This window comes from Dreissena polymorpha, chromosome 8, assembly GCF_020536995.1.
Source record: "Dreissena polymorpha isolate Duluth1 chromosome 8, UMN_Dpol_1.0, whole genome shotgun sequence".
Classification (NCBI taxonomy): domain Eukaryota; kingdom Metazoa; phylum Mollusca; class Bivalvia; order Myida; family Dreissenidae; genus Dreissena; species Dreissena polymorpha.
The window spans coordinates 94,745,652-94,763,460 of record NC_068362.1 but is presented as its reverse complement, the minus strand read 5'-3'; the positions used below and the strand labels follow the sequence as shown (position 1 = coordinate 94,763,460).

The window sequence follows — 17,809 nt, the reverse complement described above, 5'->3', positions numbered from 1 at the left end:
TCCATATGACCTACCATGAGGTTCTCTCCCAAGTGACCTACCACGAGGTTCTCTCCCACATGACCTACCACAAGGTTCTCTCCCATATATCCTAACCTAAGGTTCTCTTTCACATGACCTACCACAATGTTCTCCCCCCATGACCTACCACGATGTTCTCTCCCACATGACCTACCACAAATTTCTCTCCCACATGACCTACCGCAAGGCTCTCTCCCAAGTGATCTACCACAAGGTTCCCTCACACATGACCCACCACAAGGTTCTCTCCAACATGACCTTCCACAAGGTTTTCTCCTAAGTAATCTACCACAAGGTTTTTTCCCCAAGTGATCTGCCACAAGTTCCTATCCCACATGACCAACCACAGATTCGCTCCCACATTACCTACAACAAGGTTCTGTCCCACATGACCTACAACAAGATTCTCTAACACATGACCCATCACAAGATTCTCTTCCACCTGACCTTCCATCTCTCTCTCTCTCTCTCTCTCTCGCGCTCGAGCTCTCGCGAGCTCTCGCGCGCTCTCTCTAGAGAGCTCTAGAGGGGATGAGTCCGAGGTCTCTCGAGAGAGAGAGAGAGATCTCTCTCTCTCTCTCTCTCTATCTCTTCTCTAGCGAGAGAGAGCTCTCTCTCTCGAGATCGATTTCTCTCTCTAGATCTCTCTCTCTCTCTCTCTCTCTCTCTCTCTCTCTCTCTCTCTCTCTCTCTCTCTCTCTCTCTCATATTTCACATATTGAAACAAATGATGAAAGTCCGCATATAGATAGATATCATTTATATTTTAAATGAATATAATTGCACACATTTGATAAACTGCATCAACTTTAAAATACGGTAGGTAGTAAATTGCGATGGCTGGTAGGTGGTAGTTGTTGGTTGTGGCTGGTCGGTAGGAGTAAAAGTTGGTGGTAGCTCGTAGAAATAAGTAGCAGTTGGCAGTAGCTCATTGGAGGAAGTAGTTGGCGGTGGCTGGTTTGTATTAGTAGCAGTCGGCGATGGCTGGCTGGTGGGAGTTGTTGGTGGTGGCTATTCGGTAGTAGTAGTTGCATGGTGGTGGCTGGTTGGTGGTAGTGTTTAGTGGTGGCTTGTTGGTGGTAGTTGTTTGTGGTGGCTGGTTGGTGGTAGTTGTTGGTGGTGGCTGGTTGATGGTAATGTTTAGTGGTGGCTTGTTGGTAGTAGTAGTTGGTGGTGACTGGTTGGTGGTAGAAGTTGGTGGTGGCTGGTTGATACAAGTAAACTTTAGCGGTTGCTGGTTGGTTGTAGTAGTTGGTGGTGGCTGGCTGGTGGAAGTATAATTTAGCGGTGGCTTGTTAGTAGTAGTAGTTGGTGTTAGCTGGTGGTAGTAGTAGTTGGTTGTGGCTGATTGGTAGAAGTAGTTGGTGGTGGCTGGTTGATGAAAGTGTTTAGTGGTGGCTTGTTGGTAGGTGTAGTTGGTGTTGGCTGGTTGGTAGTAGTCTTTGGTGATGGCTATTCGGTAGAGGTAGTTGGTTGTGGTTGGTTGATGAAAGTGTTTAGTGTCGGATTGTTGGTAGTAGTAGTTTGTGATTGCTGGTTGGTTATTATAGTTGGTGGTTGCTGATTGGTAGCAGTTGTTGGTGGTGGCTGGTTGATGGTAGTGTTGGTGGCTTGTAGGAAGGAGAAGTTGGTGGTGGCTGGTTGGTAGTAGTAGTTGTTGGTTGCTGGTTGATAGACATGTTTAGTAGTTGCTTGTTGGTAGTAGTAGTTGGTGGTGGCTGGTTGGTAGTAGTTGTTGGTGGTGGCTATTTGGTAGCAGTAGTTGGTGGTGGCTGGTTTGTGTAGTAGTAAATGGTTACTGGTGGATGGTAGTGTTTAATGGTGGCTTGTTGGTAGTAGTAGTTGATGGTGGCTGGTTGGTAGTAGTTGTTTGTGGTGGCTATTTGGTAGTAGTAGTTGGTGGTGGCTTGTTGATGGTTGTGTGTTAAGTGGTGGCTGGTTGGTAGTAGTTTTTGTGGTGGCTATTCGGTAGTAGTAGTTGGTGATGGCTGGTTGCTGGTAGTAGTTGGTGATGGCTGGTTGGTAGTATTAGTTGGTGATGGCTGGTTGGTAGTAGTAGTTGGTATTGGCTGGTTGATGGTAGTAGTTGTTGGTGGCTGGTTGGTGTGGTAGTAGTTGGTGTTGGCTGGTTGATGGTAGTAGTTGGTGGTGGCTGGTTGGTGGTAGTAGTTGGTGTTGGCTGGTTGATGGTAGTAGTTGGTGGTGGCTGGTTGGTGGTAGATGTTAATGGTGGTTTGTTGGTAGTAGTAGTTGGTGGTTGCTGTTTGGTAGTAGTTGGTGGTGGCAGGTTTATTGTTGTGTTTATTGGTGGCTGATTGGTAGAAGTAGAATTTAGCGGTGGCTGGTTGGTGGTAGTAGTTGATGGTGGCTGGTTGGTGGTAGTAGTTGTTGGTGGCTGATTGGTAGTAGTAGTTGTTGGTGGCTGGTTGTCAGAAGTAGCAGTCGGCAGTGGCTGGTTGGTGGTAGCAGTTGGCGGTGGCTGGTTTAAACGAAATAAAGCATGATTTATGAGTTTGTTGTATGACTCTAGCAATTTAATTACATGATTTTAAATAATATGCTTTCTTTATTTTAAAACTTTCTACAGACAGTGGTGTAAGCAACGTTTATGACGTTAACCATACATATTTAATTATTTACGTAAGAGCAACTACAGCGTAAACTGGTCAACTACAACGTAAACTGGTCAAGATTTCCATGATTGGTGAAACTCTTGCTATAATTCAATATTTCTGAAAAATTTATTTTTGCGAGCAAGTAATCATGCCAATTGAGAATTAAGAAATCAAACAGCCGTAATGTTAATCTTGCATTTCTTAAAGCGACATTTTTAACTAGCAAAACAAAATAATAGTGCTAATTATCGCAACAAATCTTTGTTTGTAAAACATTCCTTTCATTACTGTGTTAAACGTTATTTATTCCCGCAATGAATCAGCGTCGCGTATTGTTTTAGGTGGGCAACAGCGTTCATTTGCAGTGTATTTATAAATATTGTATACTGTTCATTTCATGTTAACATGTAGTGCAAATTACAAACGTTAATCGATTATTCAGTAGGGTAACCCCGTTAACTCTCATCATATTTTAACCCTTAATTTAATTATTGTTTCAATCAGTTTTGTTCAGCTTAAAATACTTAAAATACTAATGCAGCAATTATAAACAGCACAATCGCCCAATTTAATTGTTAAGAAGAAGGTACTAAAAAGGCATGCGAGTTCACGAGGGATCCACGTTAGCGTGCATCCCTCTAGCGAGCTACCCAGCAGAAGACATAGTAGGCCTTGGTCGAGATGGGTTGACTCATGATCAGGGCTTCTTCGCCATCGGAGTCCGGAACTGCCTGCCACATCGAGGTCATGTCCGCATCTGCCACTTTGAACCAAACCACGTGAAGCCTCAGCTGAAAGCACGCCACCATTCACTTAAACAAAGACCTACATGTTATCTATAGGTCTTTGACTTAAAGAACTCTTTTTTCCGTACCGTTGTATTTTATGTTTTAAAACATGGTTTAGCATCACGATCAGCAAAAGAGAGAAAATAACAGACTTCGACTCCAAACTCAAAACATAAACTCATTCTTCAAGAAAAATAAATGGTGATACAAGTTTCGTTGCATAATAGCCCGAGACAAACTCCGCCGATTTTGGAAACACACTTACCGAATTTAAAACTACTATACAGAACGAGCGACAGACAAATTATATTGTTTCTAAACAATATGAGTACATTCCGTAATTCATGAAAACCATCAGCACCATTGTGTTAGTGTAATATATTATTTGAAAAGTAGCCGTAAACGAAACGCTGTTTATATAATAGACATGACGATTGTTTTATGTCATTTATCTACACTTATCTCTCTTGACTCTGTGTAAAAACGTTTGTACGTTTTCAAATCGCAAATTATGAGCATGTGTCATTATATAAAAGTTCTCTAGAATTACTTTATGTAAGCGCGAATGTTACAATTCATTCAAAACCATTGGAAATTATGTCTTGGTAAAAACGAAACGTACTAACCGTTAATGTCAAGTAAACCAGTGATGAATGCTACTTATATAACCGCATAGTTCAAAGAGAGTAAGATATTTTCAACAATAGTGGGCGCGCAATCTGCGAACTCTTCTTGTTCTTACCATTTGGCAGTTGTCAAGCACGAGTAAAGCATAGTCATCCCGCCAGCTTGACTCGCACGAGCTCGTCTGCAAGGTCACGTTTTTGTAGCGGGCGGGGTCGGGGTTGGGTAGCACTATAGTCCCGTTTCTCAAGCAGACTGAAACAATTACCAGTCTAGTCCATAGAGGGGCATATCGACGGCAAGTGCTGCCATAAATATTCAACAAGACGACACAAGACCCACAAGCGCACACCTGAGATACTGAAATGGTCTACTTTCATCGTGTTTGATAAATAAATGCGATTTCTCACTGAGACTTTACACCCCTTATGACCAAGTTTCAAAATTGGCCGACGAACATTTCTACCGATTTCTACGTGTCCAGATTATTAGCTGAAAGTCTTGTACACATATTTGTCAGCATGTCATACCAGGAAAACTGTACCGACCCTTGGCAGCCAAGGACTTTAGCGCAAAATTGTTAAACTCTTCGAAGAGGTTATCGTACAGTCAAACGCTCTGTGCAATTTTCTTGACGATTTGTTAACAAATATTGTGTTGTTTGCTATAAACATAGTTACATAAGCACAACTGAAACGTTTGCTTGCAAATCTGTTATAAACGGATTTGAAGCATTTTAGAACTCGACAACGCTGTCAATAGTACAAAGTAACCGTCTTCGCAAGTTCCGTGATTATTGAAAACGACACGTAACTTTTAAAGTCTTATCAAGCTTGTTTCCAAACTTTTGTGGCAGCAATATTCTTCAACAGAAGGACTGACTTGAGACATCTTAAGAACACACGATCTATAAGTCTGAAGTTTCGCGAAAGTCGGACAAAATATGCGATGTCTAGAGTATTATTAAGGTTTAAGTATAGTCATTATAAAAAATGTCCCGTTCCCTTGGTGGCATTTTTTTCAGTTTCGAACTTGGTTGAGATAAAATAAGAAAAAATGTCAGTAAGCTAATTTCATGAAGATTGGGAAAACATGTTGACTTCCAAAATGGTCACAATGTTTCACTACAGTCATATAATGAAAACTGATTACGCCCCATCTGATCATGGTTTTCATTGTAATATGTTCGAGATACCATAATAAGAAATGTTCTGAACGACTGTAATTAAGATCGGACTTTTAATGCGTTCACATGGTTACTCAAGAAATACGAAACAAATAAACATGGCATACCATGGCGGCCATGTTTTGCAACGTACAAAAGCTGTTTTCAAACTTGATCGATATACTGTAAACGTATAGAAATTCGTCGGTATGAAATTTCGTGGTTTTATAAAAAAAACAACAAATTCGTTGACACGTTATTTCGTGGGTTTCAAATAAAAAACAACTAATTCGTTGATACGTAATTTCGTGGATTTAAAATTTTCGGGGAAGACTGACCGTCATAATAATTAAACTTTTATTAAAACAACCAGAGTAATAACGGAGCATAATCTTCTAATCTGTGTTGACAGCAAGAGTTGAGGTTAATGTGCACTGAATTGTTGCCGATAATTGTCGATAAGAGCGATAAAGCGGCGCACTTGTGGGTCCCCGCTCGCTAATTGCCATCAATGTTGTTTTGACAATACATGTATTTGCAGTTCTCAGCGCAATCGGTCCCCTAGTAGTAACAATTGAGTAATAAGGTCTCCAAATACACGTGTGAAAACCGTTATGTCTCTTTCAACTTTAATTGGCACTAACTAACATATGTGATAAATCTGCAAACTGATAATTTGACGACGTCACGTAAAAGAGAACAATCGTTGATGTACAGTTTAAATACAGTGCTTGATTTAAAAAGTATTACCCAAACACTTATCAAGATAACAACATATTGTATTTACTAGCATATCTAAATCAAACATGTCTCTTTCAAAATGGTTGAAAACGGGAACAGTTCAGACACGTTCTCCTACTATAGCAGGATTGCCCGACCCTGCAACGGCTCAGTCTACGACTGAAATAATCGTTGGTACTTGAATTTGTGGTTCAGCGGACCAACGAAATCCAAGAAAATTCGTACCACACGAAATTTAATGGTATTATCGGAACAAATGTTTGAGCAAGTTTCACGAAAATTATACAAAAGGTGATTTTTACGGACCGGACTTATTTACGAACTTGGTTTACAATTCTTTAGGACACATGTCTTTAGCAATTTTCATGAAAGTTCGACCTAACGTTACTTCTTGTGTGTTTAAAAGGTTTCACTAAAGCAATTGCCCATACAACGAAAACTGTCCCGCTTACTGGCGGTCATGTTTTTCAATAGTCCGGAAAGAAAAATAATAACTCGATTGAGGAAACATTAAAACAAATGCTCTGAGCAAGTTTAATTAAGATAGGACTTTTCGAGAAATTACAATTTTTGGCTTCAGCCATAAATGGAACATTCAATTAAGGAATAGTATACGGTTCCTTATTCAATTAAGGAATAATGTGCTGTTTCGTATTCCTTATGTAAGCATAACATATTTAAGATTAGGTTTGTAAGACAAATAAAACATAAATTGTTTAGAAAATATAAACAGAATTACCAAAATACATTGAATTTATGTATTACGATACATATTAATGTTTCTTCGTCGCGCGTGCAAAGGATTGTGATTTAAACCGAACAGACACTATCCACTTCGAATATTTACTTTACGTCAACCAAATCTAAAAAGATCTTACTCTCCATAGCCTCTTTAAGTCGTTGAAAGAAAGTTTATTTCTTGCAATAAGTTTTGCTGCTATTGGCAGTTGAGAGTAAACAGAAATAGTAGTATACCCAGCCTCTATTGGTAGTTGAGAGTAAGTACATATTTCTGCAGATATGTTTAGCTGCTATTGGTAGTTTAGAGTACACTGTACTTACAGTTTTGGGAGGAAAGATGCACCATCGCCAAAAAGAACAATACACGAATCATTGTTGTAGAGCAAATTGCACTTTTCTCTACGAAATAGCGCTGAAATATATAAATGCAAGCGATATTATTATTATATTGTTTCATTTAAATATTATGTTAAATAATTATTTAGTATCAATACTTCGCGTTATTAATCAATATTTTATTATCATTGCATTGTGCGTTTATTTCCGTGTGTAAATATAACATTAACATAAAAACCAGCTCTAAAACTCTCTCAAAGATTCCCAAAACTAAAACAACAGCTACACCACTAATTTCTTATACACTCTGTATATTAAGCAATTATAAAAAGTGATCAACATCTAAGCTGCGATTTCCATAAATATATATAAATTTATCAGAAGTTGATCCAATGAAAAGACGCTTGATGAAACAGTTTAACATGCAGTCGGTAGTCGCTTTGTCCTATCACCGTTACCTGTAAGCGTTCATTATATTAACCGTTTTCTTATCGAATGATATATGCTATGAATATGTCAATCAAAGAGTTTTAAAGTTCAGTATAATTTGATTGTTTGTTTACGAGTATTAATTAACAAACATGTGATTGAGGGGTCGCACTGTTTACAATTTAGTGATACCGGACTATATTCCGTAGGTTCGACGATGTTCAACAATACACAGTTGTCTTATTTGTATAATCATTTGATATTAATTGAAATTTGCATATTTTCTGAATTACTGCAAGTAAAACTAAATTGACGCGGCAAATAATAACACCTCAATTAAGTCCCGGGAGTAGAATTGAAACTAACCGGAAAACGATGTTGACAACTGTTGCGCACAATAGCGTACCTGTATAGCTTTTACAAATTAGTTTTCGATGAGTTTTGTTTGGTTGCACCTAAATGCAACGTCTATAGGACAATCAAAAGCACTTTTGTTCAACCACATGAACCATTTACTCTTTTAATCTATTATTTAACCATATTTTAGACGACGTTTAATTTACTATGAAAACGGAAGAAAACATCACGATGCAACTGCTGCAAAAGTAAATAAAAAAACATGAAGTGCAAAATTGTTTGAATCAATAAAAATACTTACTTGGTATCTCCCCAGACGCAAGTTGAATAGTGAATTTAGGAAGCAAACGGGCGATTAAAAACATGAATTCAAATGCGGGCATGATATTTCTGTAAAATTAAAAACAACAACAAAACATAAGATAACTCAAAACACATAAAGCTCGCAGCAAAACAATAAAATATCACTGGCAGCTCTTCATGACATTTGTTTATGTTTCGCAAATGTTTTAGTGGATCCGTAAAGGACAATACAATTCGTTGAGGTATGTACTTGTCGTAAAGTTTCTGAACTGACAAATTCCAAAAATTATTTAGATAGCTATTTAAAAGCATGTCATGCCACATTCTATTTGTTTGATAAGATAAGATGTCATAGTCCTTATTTATTTGTTTGATCAATTTGCATATTATAACCTATTCTATACCGGTACGTTCGATCAGTTAGCATGTCATAGCTTCATTCTATTTTTTTTCAAGTCATTTCAAAGCATGCCTATTCTATTTGCTTTATCAAAGGTTGTCATGACCCCAATCTATTTGTTTGATTAGTTTAGCATGGCAAGACAATTGAAAAGTATTTAAAGTAAATAACAGTTAAAGGCTCCACAAAATGGCGCGACCCATGTTCCATACATTGCGTTTCCGGTTGCCGACAAAAGTTACAATGTACACAAGAACTGCTTCTGGCTGTACTTGACGAGATAATCGCGGCGTTCACAATCGAGGCGAGCGAATCACTAGGCGTAAATGACAGTGTCGTACAGGTATGAAATATTAATAATTATTATATGAATAGTAATTTTATTTCATGAAGATTTCACAATGAGAAACGTGTTAAAATAACTGCAAATATAAATCTATTTTCCAAATATATAGTACATTAGTTATTTTGTTAGTTATTTTATATTATATTTAATAATAATTGAAAAAGCAATCCATATATTTCCCGTTTTCGGATATATATTATTGAAGCAATTCAAAAGCGCGTTTTGTTAACACGATTCTTACTATTGACGTATGTGTATAACAACATCAGTTCTATATGCGTTCATGCGTTCCTCAGGTCAACGCTATGACTGCTGCCTGCAAAGTGAGCACATTGTCACCGGTCCTGTGGCTGGGATTTTTCGGAGGACTATTTACTGGTGAGAAAGTATTCGTAGCAACAATCAAATTGTTATTAAATATATCATACATTGTATAAACTTGAAACTATAACTTATTAACTGATGCACTTGTAAACAACAATAACGTTATTTACCAAAACATCATCAATACGTTATTGATGCCATTAAGTTTAAGTTAAGATATTTTATCTGGAACATAAACTTATTTTGCGGTTTGGAATTATATCCCATATGACATATCAAGGGCTTCATTAAGGATAACCTTTCAACCGCATCTCATGCCTCCTCTGTATTTTAATAATGTCTTAATAAATATGTTAATATACAAATTAAACATCCTGTAGACAAAACATCTCTTCTTCGGTTCATTTTTAGCCGTAAATCAAATTTCAATAAGTCGACGCAAAGTTTGAAATGTTGAGATATTTTTCATTGTAATACACACTTTATCAGATTGTTATGCCCCCTGCAACCCTGTTCTGCCAATCAACACCTGATCCTAGCATCAACGGAATAGCCGCTTCTTTCAACGGACTCGATAACTCATTTGTAGAAGTTCGTTTGGAAGAGACTTCTATTGCCTCATCCGATTTTTCCATAGGGATGTATATATTTATGGCAAACACAGGTGATGGGATACTTTTCCAGTACAGAGGCGACGCATCTGTGTGGTGATTTTTAACCTACCACCGTTCTTTACTTACGTTCATTTTTCTTTGGGTAAATTGTTCCTTTTAGTTAATATATTAAAAGCGTCCATTGATTTCCGGTAAGCATTGTTGACGTTTAATTCATTGTTGAAAATATGCCTAGAAATTTATCGTTGTATGTCGTTGTATGTTGTTTTTATATCCATTTGTTTAATAAATGTTTATTCTGTTGATAAAGACCAGAATCTCATTATTATGCTTTATAATTAAGTCAAACCACTATTACGTAGATCTCAACTGTATCACTATGGAAATGTCCGAGTAACGCCGCATGAGCAGATAGTATAAAAGCGCGCGTTTCTTCTATGAAAGGTCAGTTGTACTGCCGACTTCGTCGAGTTAACATCGCGAAATTAGGTAATTAAATTATATTATTAACATACATTAGGGACTTTGGGCACATAGAGACTGGCTATCCTCTTCAAACGTTCTGAGAGCCTTGAAGTTGGATTCCTACCCCTCAGCAGCCCGGGTCGCTAATAGTTGATATATAAGTCACATACCTTCACACAACACTACAAGGCTCCATACCTAGGGTAACGAGTCACACAGACTCGGAGTCATAACGAAGTGTTCCGAGACATAGGTCTCCATACATAGTCTCGAGGTCATAGGTCTCCATACATAGCTCCGAGACATAGGTCTCCATACATAGACCCGAAGACATAGGTTTCCATACATAGTCTCGAGGTCATAGGTCTCCATACAACGTCTCGAGGACATAGGTCTCCATACATAGCTCCGAGGCATAGGGTTCCATACATAATTCTGAGACATAGGTCTCCATACATAGACCCGAGGTCATAAGCGTAAATAGTGGGGTTCGAGGTCATATGAATATAGCATTTGATTACATTTGATTTACTGTTCCAAACCAATTATTGTATTAATAACCAATCATAAAGCAAGGTAGCTTGAGGAAAATTTTATACTATTGTATTGTGCTTTGGGTTATTGTCTGAACCATACTATAAAGACCGACGCTCGGTCGAAGGCACGTTACAAAACTTGGTGGCAGCGGCGGGATAGCAGGATATCAGACCGTTATCCGTTACCTACAGCAACAGTATGGCGTCAGGCGGAGACCGAGAGCTCGATGCGTTGTATGAAGAGCTAGAGCAACTTCGAATACAAAACCAGAGACTCAGACTAGAAAGTGAGATCTCCGGGCTACAGCTAGAAATGGATAACATGGACACAGGGTCGACCGACCGCAAAAGACTGTCTCGAGGGGCAGGTATGAAACAAGAATCGTCAAGCCCATGTTTCTCAGAACACACTCGAGCACCAGACCTGAAATATGCTGAAGATACCCCGAAGTATGTGACCAAAAGACGGAGTACATCGCGACCCCAAGCGGAGACCCCGAGCAAGGAGCGTACCGCTATAATGAGACCTGCGACATATGATGGTTCCGGGTCCTGGTCCGATTATAAAGCACATTTCGATGCTTGTTCAGAATTAAACAGATGGACTGAAAAAGAGAAGGGACTGTACCTTGCCGTATCGTTGAGAGGTCAGGCACAGGGTGTATTTGGGAATTTGTCCAAACACTGCAATGACTATACAGAGCTTGTGATAGCTTTGCAAGAAAGGTTTCAGCCGCCCAATCAAACAGAATTGTACCGGGTGCAGCTTCGAGAACGAAAACAGCGTGCATCGGAGAACTTGTCAGAACTAGCGCAGGACATCAGAAGGCTGACAAATTTGGCTTACCCTACTGCCCCAGCCGATGTTAGAGAAACCCTTGCAAAACAGCAATTTTTAGATTCGCTACATAGCGTAGAGTTGAGGATACGAACCAAACAGGCTAGACCATCGAGTCTGAATGATGCTGTGCGTCATGCAGTCGAAATGGAAGCCTACTACAAAGCTGAGCAAAAGCACCTTGCCTCAAGTCAGGTGCTGACAACAAGTACTGCGGAGGGCGATAGCCAGATCAAACACCAGAACGACCTCAAGTCCTTGCAGTCTGCAATTCAACAGTTACAAAACGAGTTTCGTGAGTGGAAACGACAAAGTAATAGTGCCCCGAGATCATTTCAACCTAGGAACACGAGCTCATATAGACCACGGAATAACTTCCGAACACCTCGATGGAACCCAAGGCGCACTAATGTTCCCAGGTATAATAATAGTCAAAGGTCAAATACGAATGCGTCACATAAAATGGACCGAAGTACAGGTGACAAGGGTGGTGAAGTTAAGAAATCCGCTTTCAATGGGGCCGGCTTATTCTTCGTAACAGCACACATCGATGGTTCTGCAGTAAGCTGTCTTATAGACACAGGAGCTACACTTTCACTGATGTCAACACAGACCTGGAGTATGATTTGTGGCAAGTGTACCGAACTCAAATATTTTGACAAGGACATTTTCGCGGCTTGTGGAACGCCGCTTACTATCAAAGGTCAAACCACAGTAGATCTACGCATTAATGAGAAAACCTACCCCATTACGACAGTAGTTGCGGATATTGACGGAGACATTATATTAGGTCTCGACTTTTTCAAACAGTATCAATGCCATATTGACTTGGAGTCAGAACAGATACGTATTAACGGAGACAATTGTACCCTCACAGGCCAAGGGGCTTCTGGATGCTACCGAGTAGTTGTATCAGAGAAAGTTCAAATACCTGCTAGATCAGAAATTATAGTACCAGCAGAGGTTACTGGCACGGACAAAATAAAGGAGAACTTGTGCATTATCGAACCGACATTGAAATCATTGGAAGCTGGTAGAGGAATAGTTGCCAAATGCCTGATACAAGGTACTCAGAAATTCCCCGTACGTATGCTTAATCCATCAGAACAGTCCCAGATCGTCTACCCCGGGACACTTATAGCGATTGCCAGTCCCGTGGTCCAGGTACAAGAGGTTCGAGTGAATAAAACTTCTACACGTGTAGTTGAGACAGTACCTGAACATCTCCAGGAGCTCTACATGAGGACGATAGATGGACTCAATCCAGAGCAACGTAGGCAAGTTGCTAACTTATTAAACAAATACTCGGATGTATTTTCAAAAGGCGATGGTGATATTGGCAGGACTGGGATAATAAAGCATAGTGTCCCTACAGGAAATGCACGCCCAATAAAACAGCCACCACGTCGTGTACCAATCCACATGACCGGGGAGGTCGATGCTCAGATCGACGAAATGCTGGACAGAGGCATCATAAGGCCATCAAAAAGCCCATGGGCAAGCAGTATCGTTCTAGTAAAGAAGAAGGATGGTACCCAGCGCTTTTGCGTTGACTACAGAAAGCTCAACGACGTAACTATAAAGGACTCATACCCATTACCGAGAGTAGATGAATCATTAGACCAGTTATCCGGAAGTAGATGGTTTTCGTCATTAGATATGAACTCTGGATACTGGCAAGTTGAGGTAGAAGATGAAGATAAACAGAAGACCGCTTTCTCAAGCCGTAGAGGGTTGTTTGAGTTTCAAGTTTTGCCTTTCGGACTCTGCAATGCCCCGGCAACTTTTGAGCGTTTAATTGAAATTGTACTATCAGGATTGCACTGGGAAGTATGCCTGATATACTTAGATGATGTAATTGTGACGGGGGCTACGTTTGACGACATGGTGAAAAACCTGAACATGGTGTTGGAGAGGTTCAGAGACGCAGGTCTCAAACTGAAGCCCCGCAAATGTCAGCTATGTGCGAAAGAAGTTGAATTCTTAGGACACATTGTATCTGAGAATGGCATTAGGACTGATCCCAAGAAGACTGAGTCTGTACGCACATGGCCAACCCCAAGGTGTGTAAGAGACGTGCGATCCTTCCTAGGTCTGTGTAGCTACTACAGACGCTTCATATATCGGTTTGCAGAAATTGCAAAACCATTGCACAAGTTGACAGAAAAGGGTGTGAAGTTTGTTTGGACTAAGGAATGCTCCGAAGCATTTGAAGGGCTGAAGAAAAGGCTGACTCAAACACCAGTGCTAGGCCACCCGATCTTTAGTGAGCCTTTCATATTGGATACCGACGCCAGTGACACGGCAATTGGTGCGGTATTATCGCAGAAACAGAATGGTGAAGAGCGAGCCATCGCGTTTGCAAGTCGAACATTAACTAAAAGTGAACAAAAATACTGCGTTACACGGAAGGAACTTCTGGCAGTGGTCCACTTTGTGAAATACTTTCGCCATTTCCTATATGGAAACAGTTTTTGTTGCGTACTGATCACGGTTCGCTTAGGTGGATTATGCACTTTAAGAATCCAGAGGGTCAAGTTGCTAGATGGCTGGAGATACTAGCATCATATGACTTCAAGATAGAGCACAGACCAGGTCGATTGCATGGAAATGCTGATGCTCTAAGCAGGCGGCAATGCAGACAATGTGGTGAAAACTGTCCGGACACGCGAGATGTAAAACCTGCAGTGAATATAATTGAACAGAGGGAACCCCAGGATAATGCTATATTAACAGATATTGTCTCAGCTCAGAGCTCTGACACAGATGTTTCACGTCTTAAGCAGTGGATCCTGGATAATACACGACCAAGTCATGCTGACGTTCAGGAATGCAGTCACTTCCTCAAAATACTACTGAACCAGTGGGAGCGTCTCGAAGTCAGAGATGAATTGGTAGTACGAAAATGGGACGTACTTGGGACCGACATTGTATATTGGCAGGTCATCGTCCCATTGAAACAAAGGCGAATGGTGCTGAAACACATGCATGACATAAAAGCCTCGGGACACCTTGGTATTAAGAAAACCTTAGCAAAGATAAGACAGCGATATTACTGGCCTGGATTACAACATGATGTGAAGATCTATGTGAACGGTTGTGATGTTTGTGCAAAACGCAAGTGCCCTACTCGAACAAAAAGAGCACCAATGCAGATCACAAGAAGCGGCTACCCAATGGAGCGCGTAGCCCTGGATATACTTGGAGAACTTCCCAAAACAGATAACGGCAATAAATACATACTAGTTGTGTCCGACTACTTTACCAAATGGACGGAAGCATACCCTATGCCGAACATTGAAGCTACAACAGTTGCTGAAATCGTGGTGCAGAATTTCATATGCCGATACGGAATACCAAGGAAACTACATTCGGATCAAGGAAGTCAGTTTACCAGCAGAGTCTTCATGGAGATGTGTCGTTTACTTGAGATTGAGAAAACTCGGACGACACCGTACCATCCAGAATCAGATGGGATGGTTGAGAGATTTAATCGTACTCTATGCACCATGTTGAGTGCATATGTCGACACCCATCACAAGGATTGGGATAAGCAACTTCCATACGTAATGATGGCTTATAGGGCATCGGAACACGAAACCACCGGGATCACACCCAATTTGATGATGTTCGGACGAGAAACGACATCACCCTTAGATTTAGTGTATGAAATGCCGTCAGCAATCAAATCAACTCCTGCATGTGACTGGGTTTGGGAATTGCAGGATAACATGGAAAGTGTACATAAATTTGTACGAACACATACTGGGAATGCAATTCAACGACAAAAGAAATACCATGATAGAGCCCTATCATACGAAGCGTTTCAGCCTGGGGACAGAGTATATGTTTATTTTCCTATTAAGAATAAGGAAGGTTCACCGAAATTTACGTCGTACTGGAGAGGGCCATACCGAGTGTTAGAGAAGCTTACATGTGTTTTGTACAAAGTAGATTGTGGCAGAGCTGGCGCAACGCAGGTCATCCACACGGACCGTATGCGAAAAGTTCGAAGTCGGCTTCTCCTTGGAGAAACTGACATACCGGATGACGGCATAGCAGAAAGTGTGATGCCTGAGAATATAGAGCAACATTGCGAAAGTTCAGCAAGCGAATCAAGCGACCAAGAGGTAAGCTTTACCCGGACAGGTAGAAGAAAGACGAAACCTACCTGGCATAACGATTACGTGTTTTCTATTTTCAGAAACACCATGACCAAGACAAAAACAACCCCGAGGACAAGAACTTTGTGCCCGCTGTGCAAAGAGGATGTCCCGGTCACCATGAGCTTTCAGGACCACATGACGATGTGTGCTTCCAAGAGGATATCGTGCAAGGCTTGCGGGGTAACCTTCAAGAAGGTCGTTTACCTTAAACGACATTATGCCCGAACGGGGCACGATAAAGTTTCCCAGGGTAGTGACAAGGGATGTTCTGAGTCTGCCAGTGCTTGCGCGGGTGCAGTGATTGATAAGGAAGATCACGGCGAAAGTGACTGGGATTCCGATCCCGAGATCAGTGTGGACGAGAAGGGCTCTTCTTCAGACGAAGATAGTGACTTCGAGTTAGGTAGGACTGTTAGAAAGAGAACGGCTCCCACTCCTGTTCAAGCGCCGGTCAAGCGAGCCAAAGGTTCGGAGTCTGAACATCCTGGACCCAGTTGTCAAGTCAAAATCCTTGATGAACAGTGTAGAGGCGTTGATAAGGTAGAGACTGGGAAGTGGTTGCGCAGTAGCGGCGTTCGAGCGGATTACAAACCGAAGGGAGAGAATGCCGTTCAAGTCGACAGTGTTGTCCAAATGAACAAAAGTACGCAGGATGCAGTTATCGTTGCTGAAAGGGGGACACAGACACGAGACAGCGTGCAAATGCTAAATGAATGTCAGTGCAACAAATTGCACAAGTGCAATTTTTGTGGAATATATTTCGAGGATATGGCCATGTACTTCATCCACCAGGGTTGCCATACCAATGGACAGCCTTGGAGGTGTAATGTGTGCGGACACACATGTAATGACAGGCAGTCATTCTTCATTCATGTCACAATGCAACACAGTGCTTAGACTGTGAAATATGATTGTTTTATTTTCTGTTAATCATTGACACTTAGGTAAAGTGCATATTACTGTTACAGAGTATTATAGAGTATCATGTTTTGTTAATTTTTGGTGTTCTTTTAAGACTGCTTTGATTTGCCATGTTATGTTGTTTAAGAAAAACAAAATATATATATATAAATACATGAATAAGCGGGACGCTTAAAATCGGAGGCGTGGGTAATGTGGTGATTTTTAACCTACCACCGTTCTTTACTTACGTTCATTTTTCTTTGGGTAAATTGTTCCTTTTAGTTAATTTATTAAAAGCGTCCATTGATTTCCGGTAAGCATTGTTGACGTTTAATTCATTGTTGAAAATATGCCTAGAAATTTATCGTTGTATGTCGTTGTATGTTGTTTTTATATCCATTTGTTTAATAAATGTTTATTCTGTTGATAAAGACCAGAATCTCATTATTATGCTTTATAATTAAGTCAAACCACTATTACGTAGATCTCAACTGTATCACTATGGAAATGTCCGAGTAACGCCGCATGAGCAGATAGTATAAAAGCGCGCGTTTCTTCTATGAAAGGTCAGTTGTACTGCCGACTTCGTCGAGTTAACATCGCGAAATTAGGTAATTAAATTATATTATTAACATACATTAGGGACTTTGGGCACATAGAGACTGGCTATCCTCTTCAAACGTTCTGAGAGCCTTGAAGTTGGATTCCTACCCCTCAGCAGCCCGGGTCGCTAATAGTTGATATATAAGTCACATACCTTCACACAACACTACAAGGCTCCATACCTAGGGTAACGAGTCACACAGACTCGGAGTCATAACGAAGTGTTCCGAGACATAGGTCTCCATACATAGTCTCGAGGTCATAGGTCTCCATACATAGCTCCGAGACATAGGTCTCCATACATAGACCCGAAGACATAGGTTTCCATACATAGTCTCGAGGTCATAGGTCTCCATACAACGTCTCGAGGACATAGGTCTCCATACATAGCTCCGAGGCATAGGGTTCCATACATAATTCTGAGACATAGGTCTCCATACATAGACCCGAGGTCATAAGCGTAAATAGTGGGGTTCGAGGTCATATGAATATAG

At 40.5% G+C, this 17,809-nt stretch overlaps 2 protein-coding genes across 2 annotated transcripts; one reads left to right on the top strand and one right to left on the bottom strand.

Annotated features, from left to right (window-relative positions):
- Nucleotides 1–766: 766 nt before the first annotated feature.
- On the bottom strand, nucleotides 767–8,190 carry LOC127842018 (uncharacterized). Its single transcript, XM_052371325.1, has 5 exons — nucleotides 8,119–8,190; nucleotides 7,017–7,107; nucleotides 4,167–4,303; nucleotides 3,287–3,427; nucleotides 767–2,500 (listed from the first exon to the last, which is right to left on the bottom strand). Exons 2-5 carry the CDS (start codon nucleotides 7,066–7,068, stop codon nucleotides 1,946–1,948), a joined length of 885 nt encoding a protein of 294 aa, XP_052227285.1. The 5' UTR covers nucleotides 7,069–7,107; nucleotides 8,119–8,190; the 3' UTR covers nucleotides 767–1,945.
- Nucleotides 8,191–15,633: 7,443 nt separating this feature from the next.
- Nucleotides 15,634–17,560, top strand: LOC127842146 (protein hunchback-like). Its single transcript, XM_052371495.1, has one exon. It carries the CDS (start codon nucleotides 15,642–15,644, stop codon nucleotides 16,704–16,706), a length of 1,065 nt encoding a protein of 354 aa, XP_052227455.1. The 5' UTR covers nucleotides 15,634–15,641; the 3' UTR covers nucleotides 16,707–17,560.
- Nucleotides 17,561–17,809: the final 249 nt, after the last annotated feature.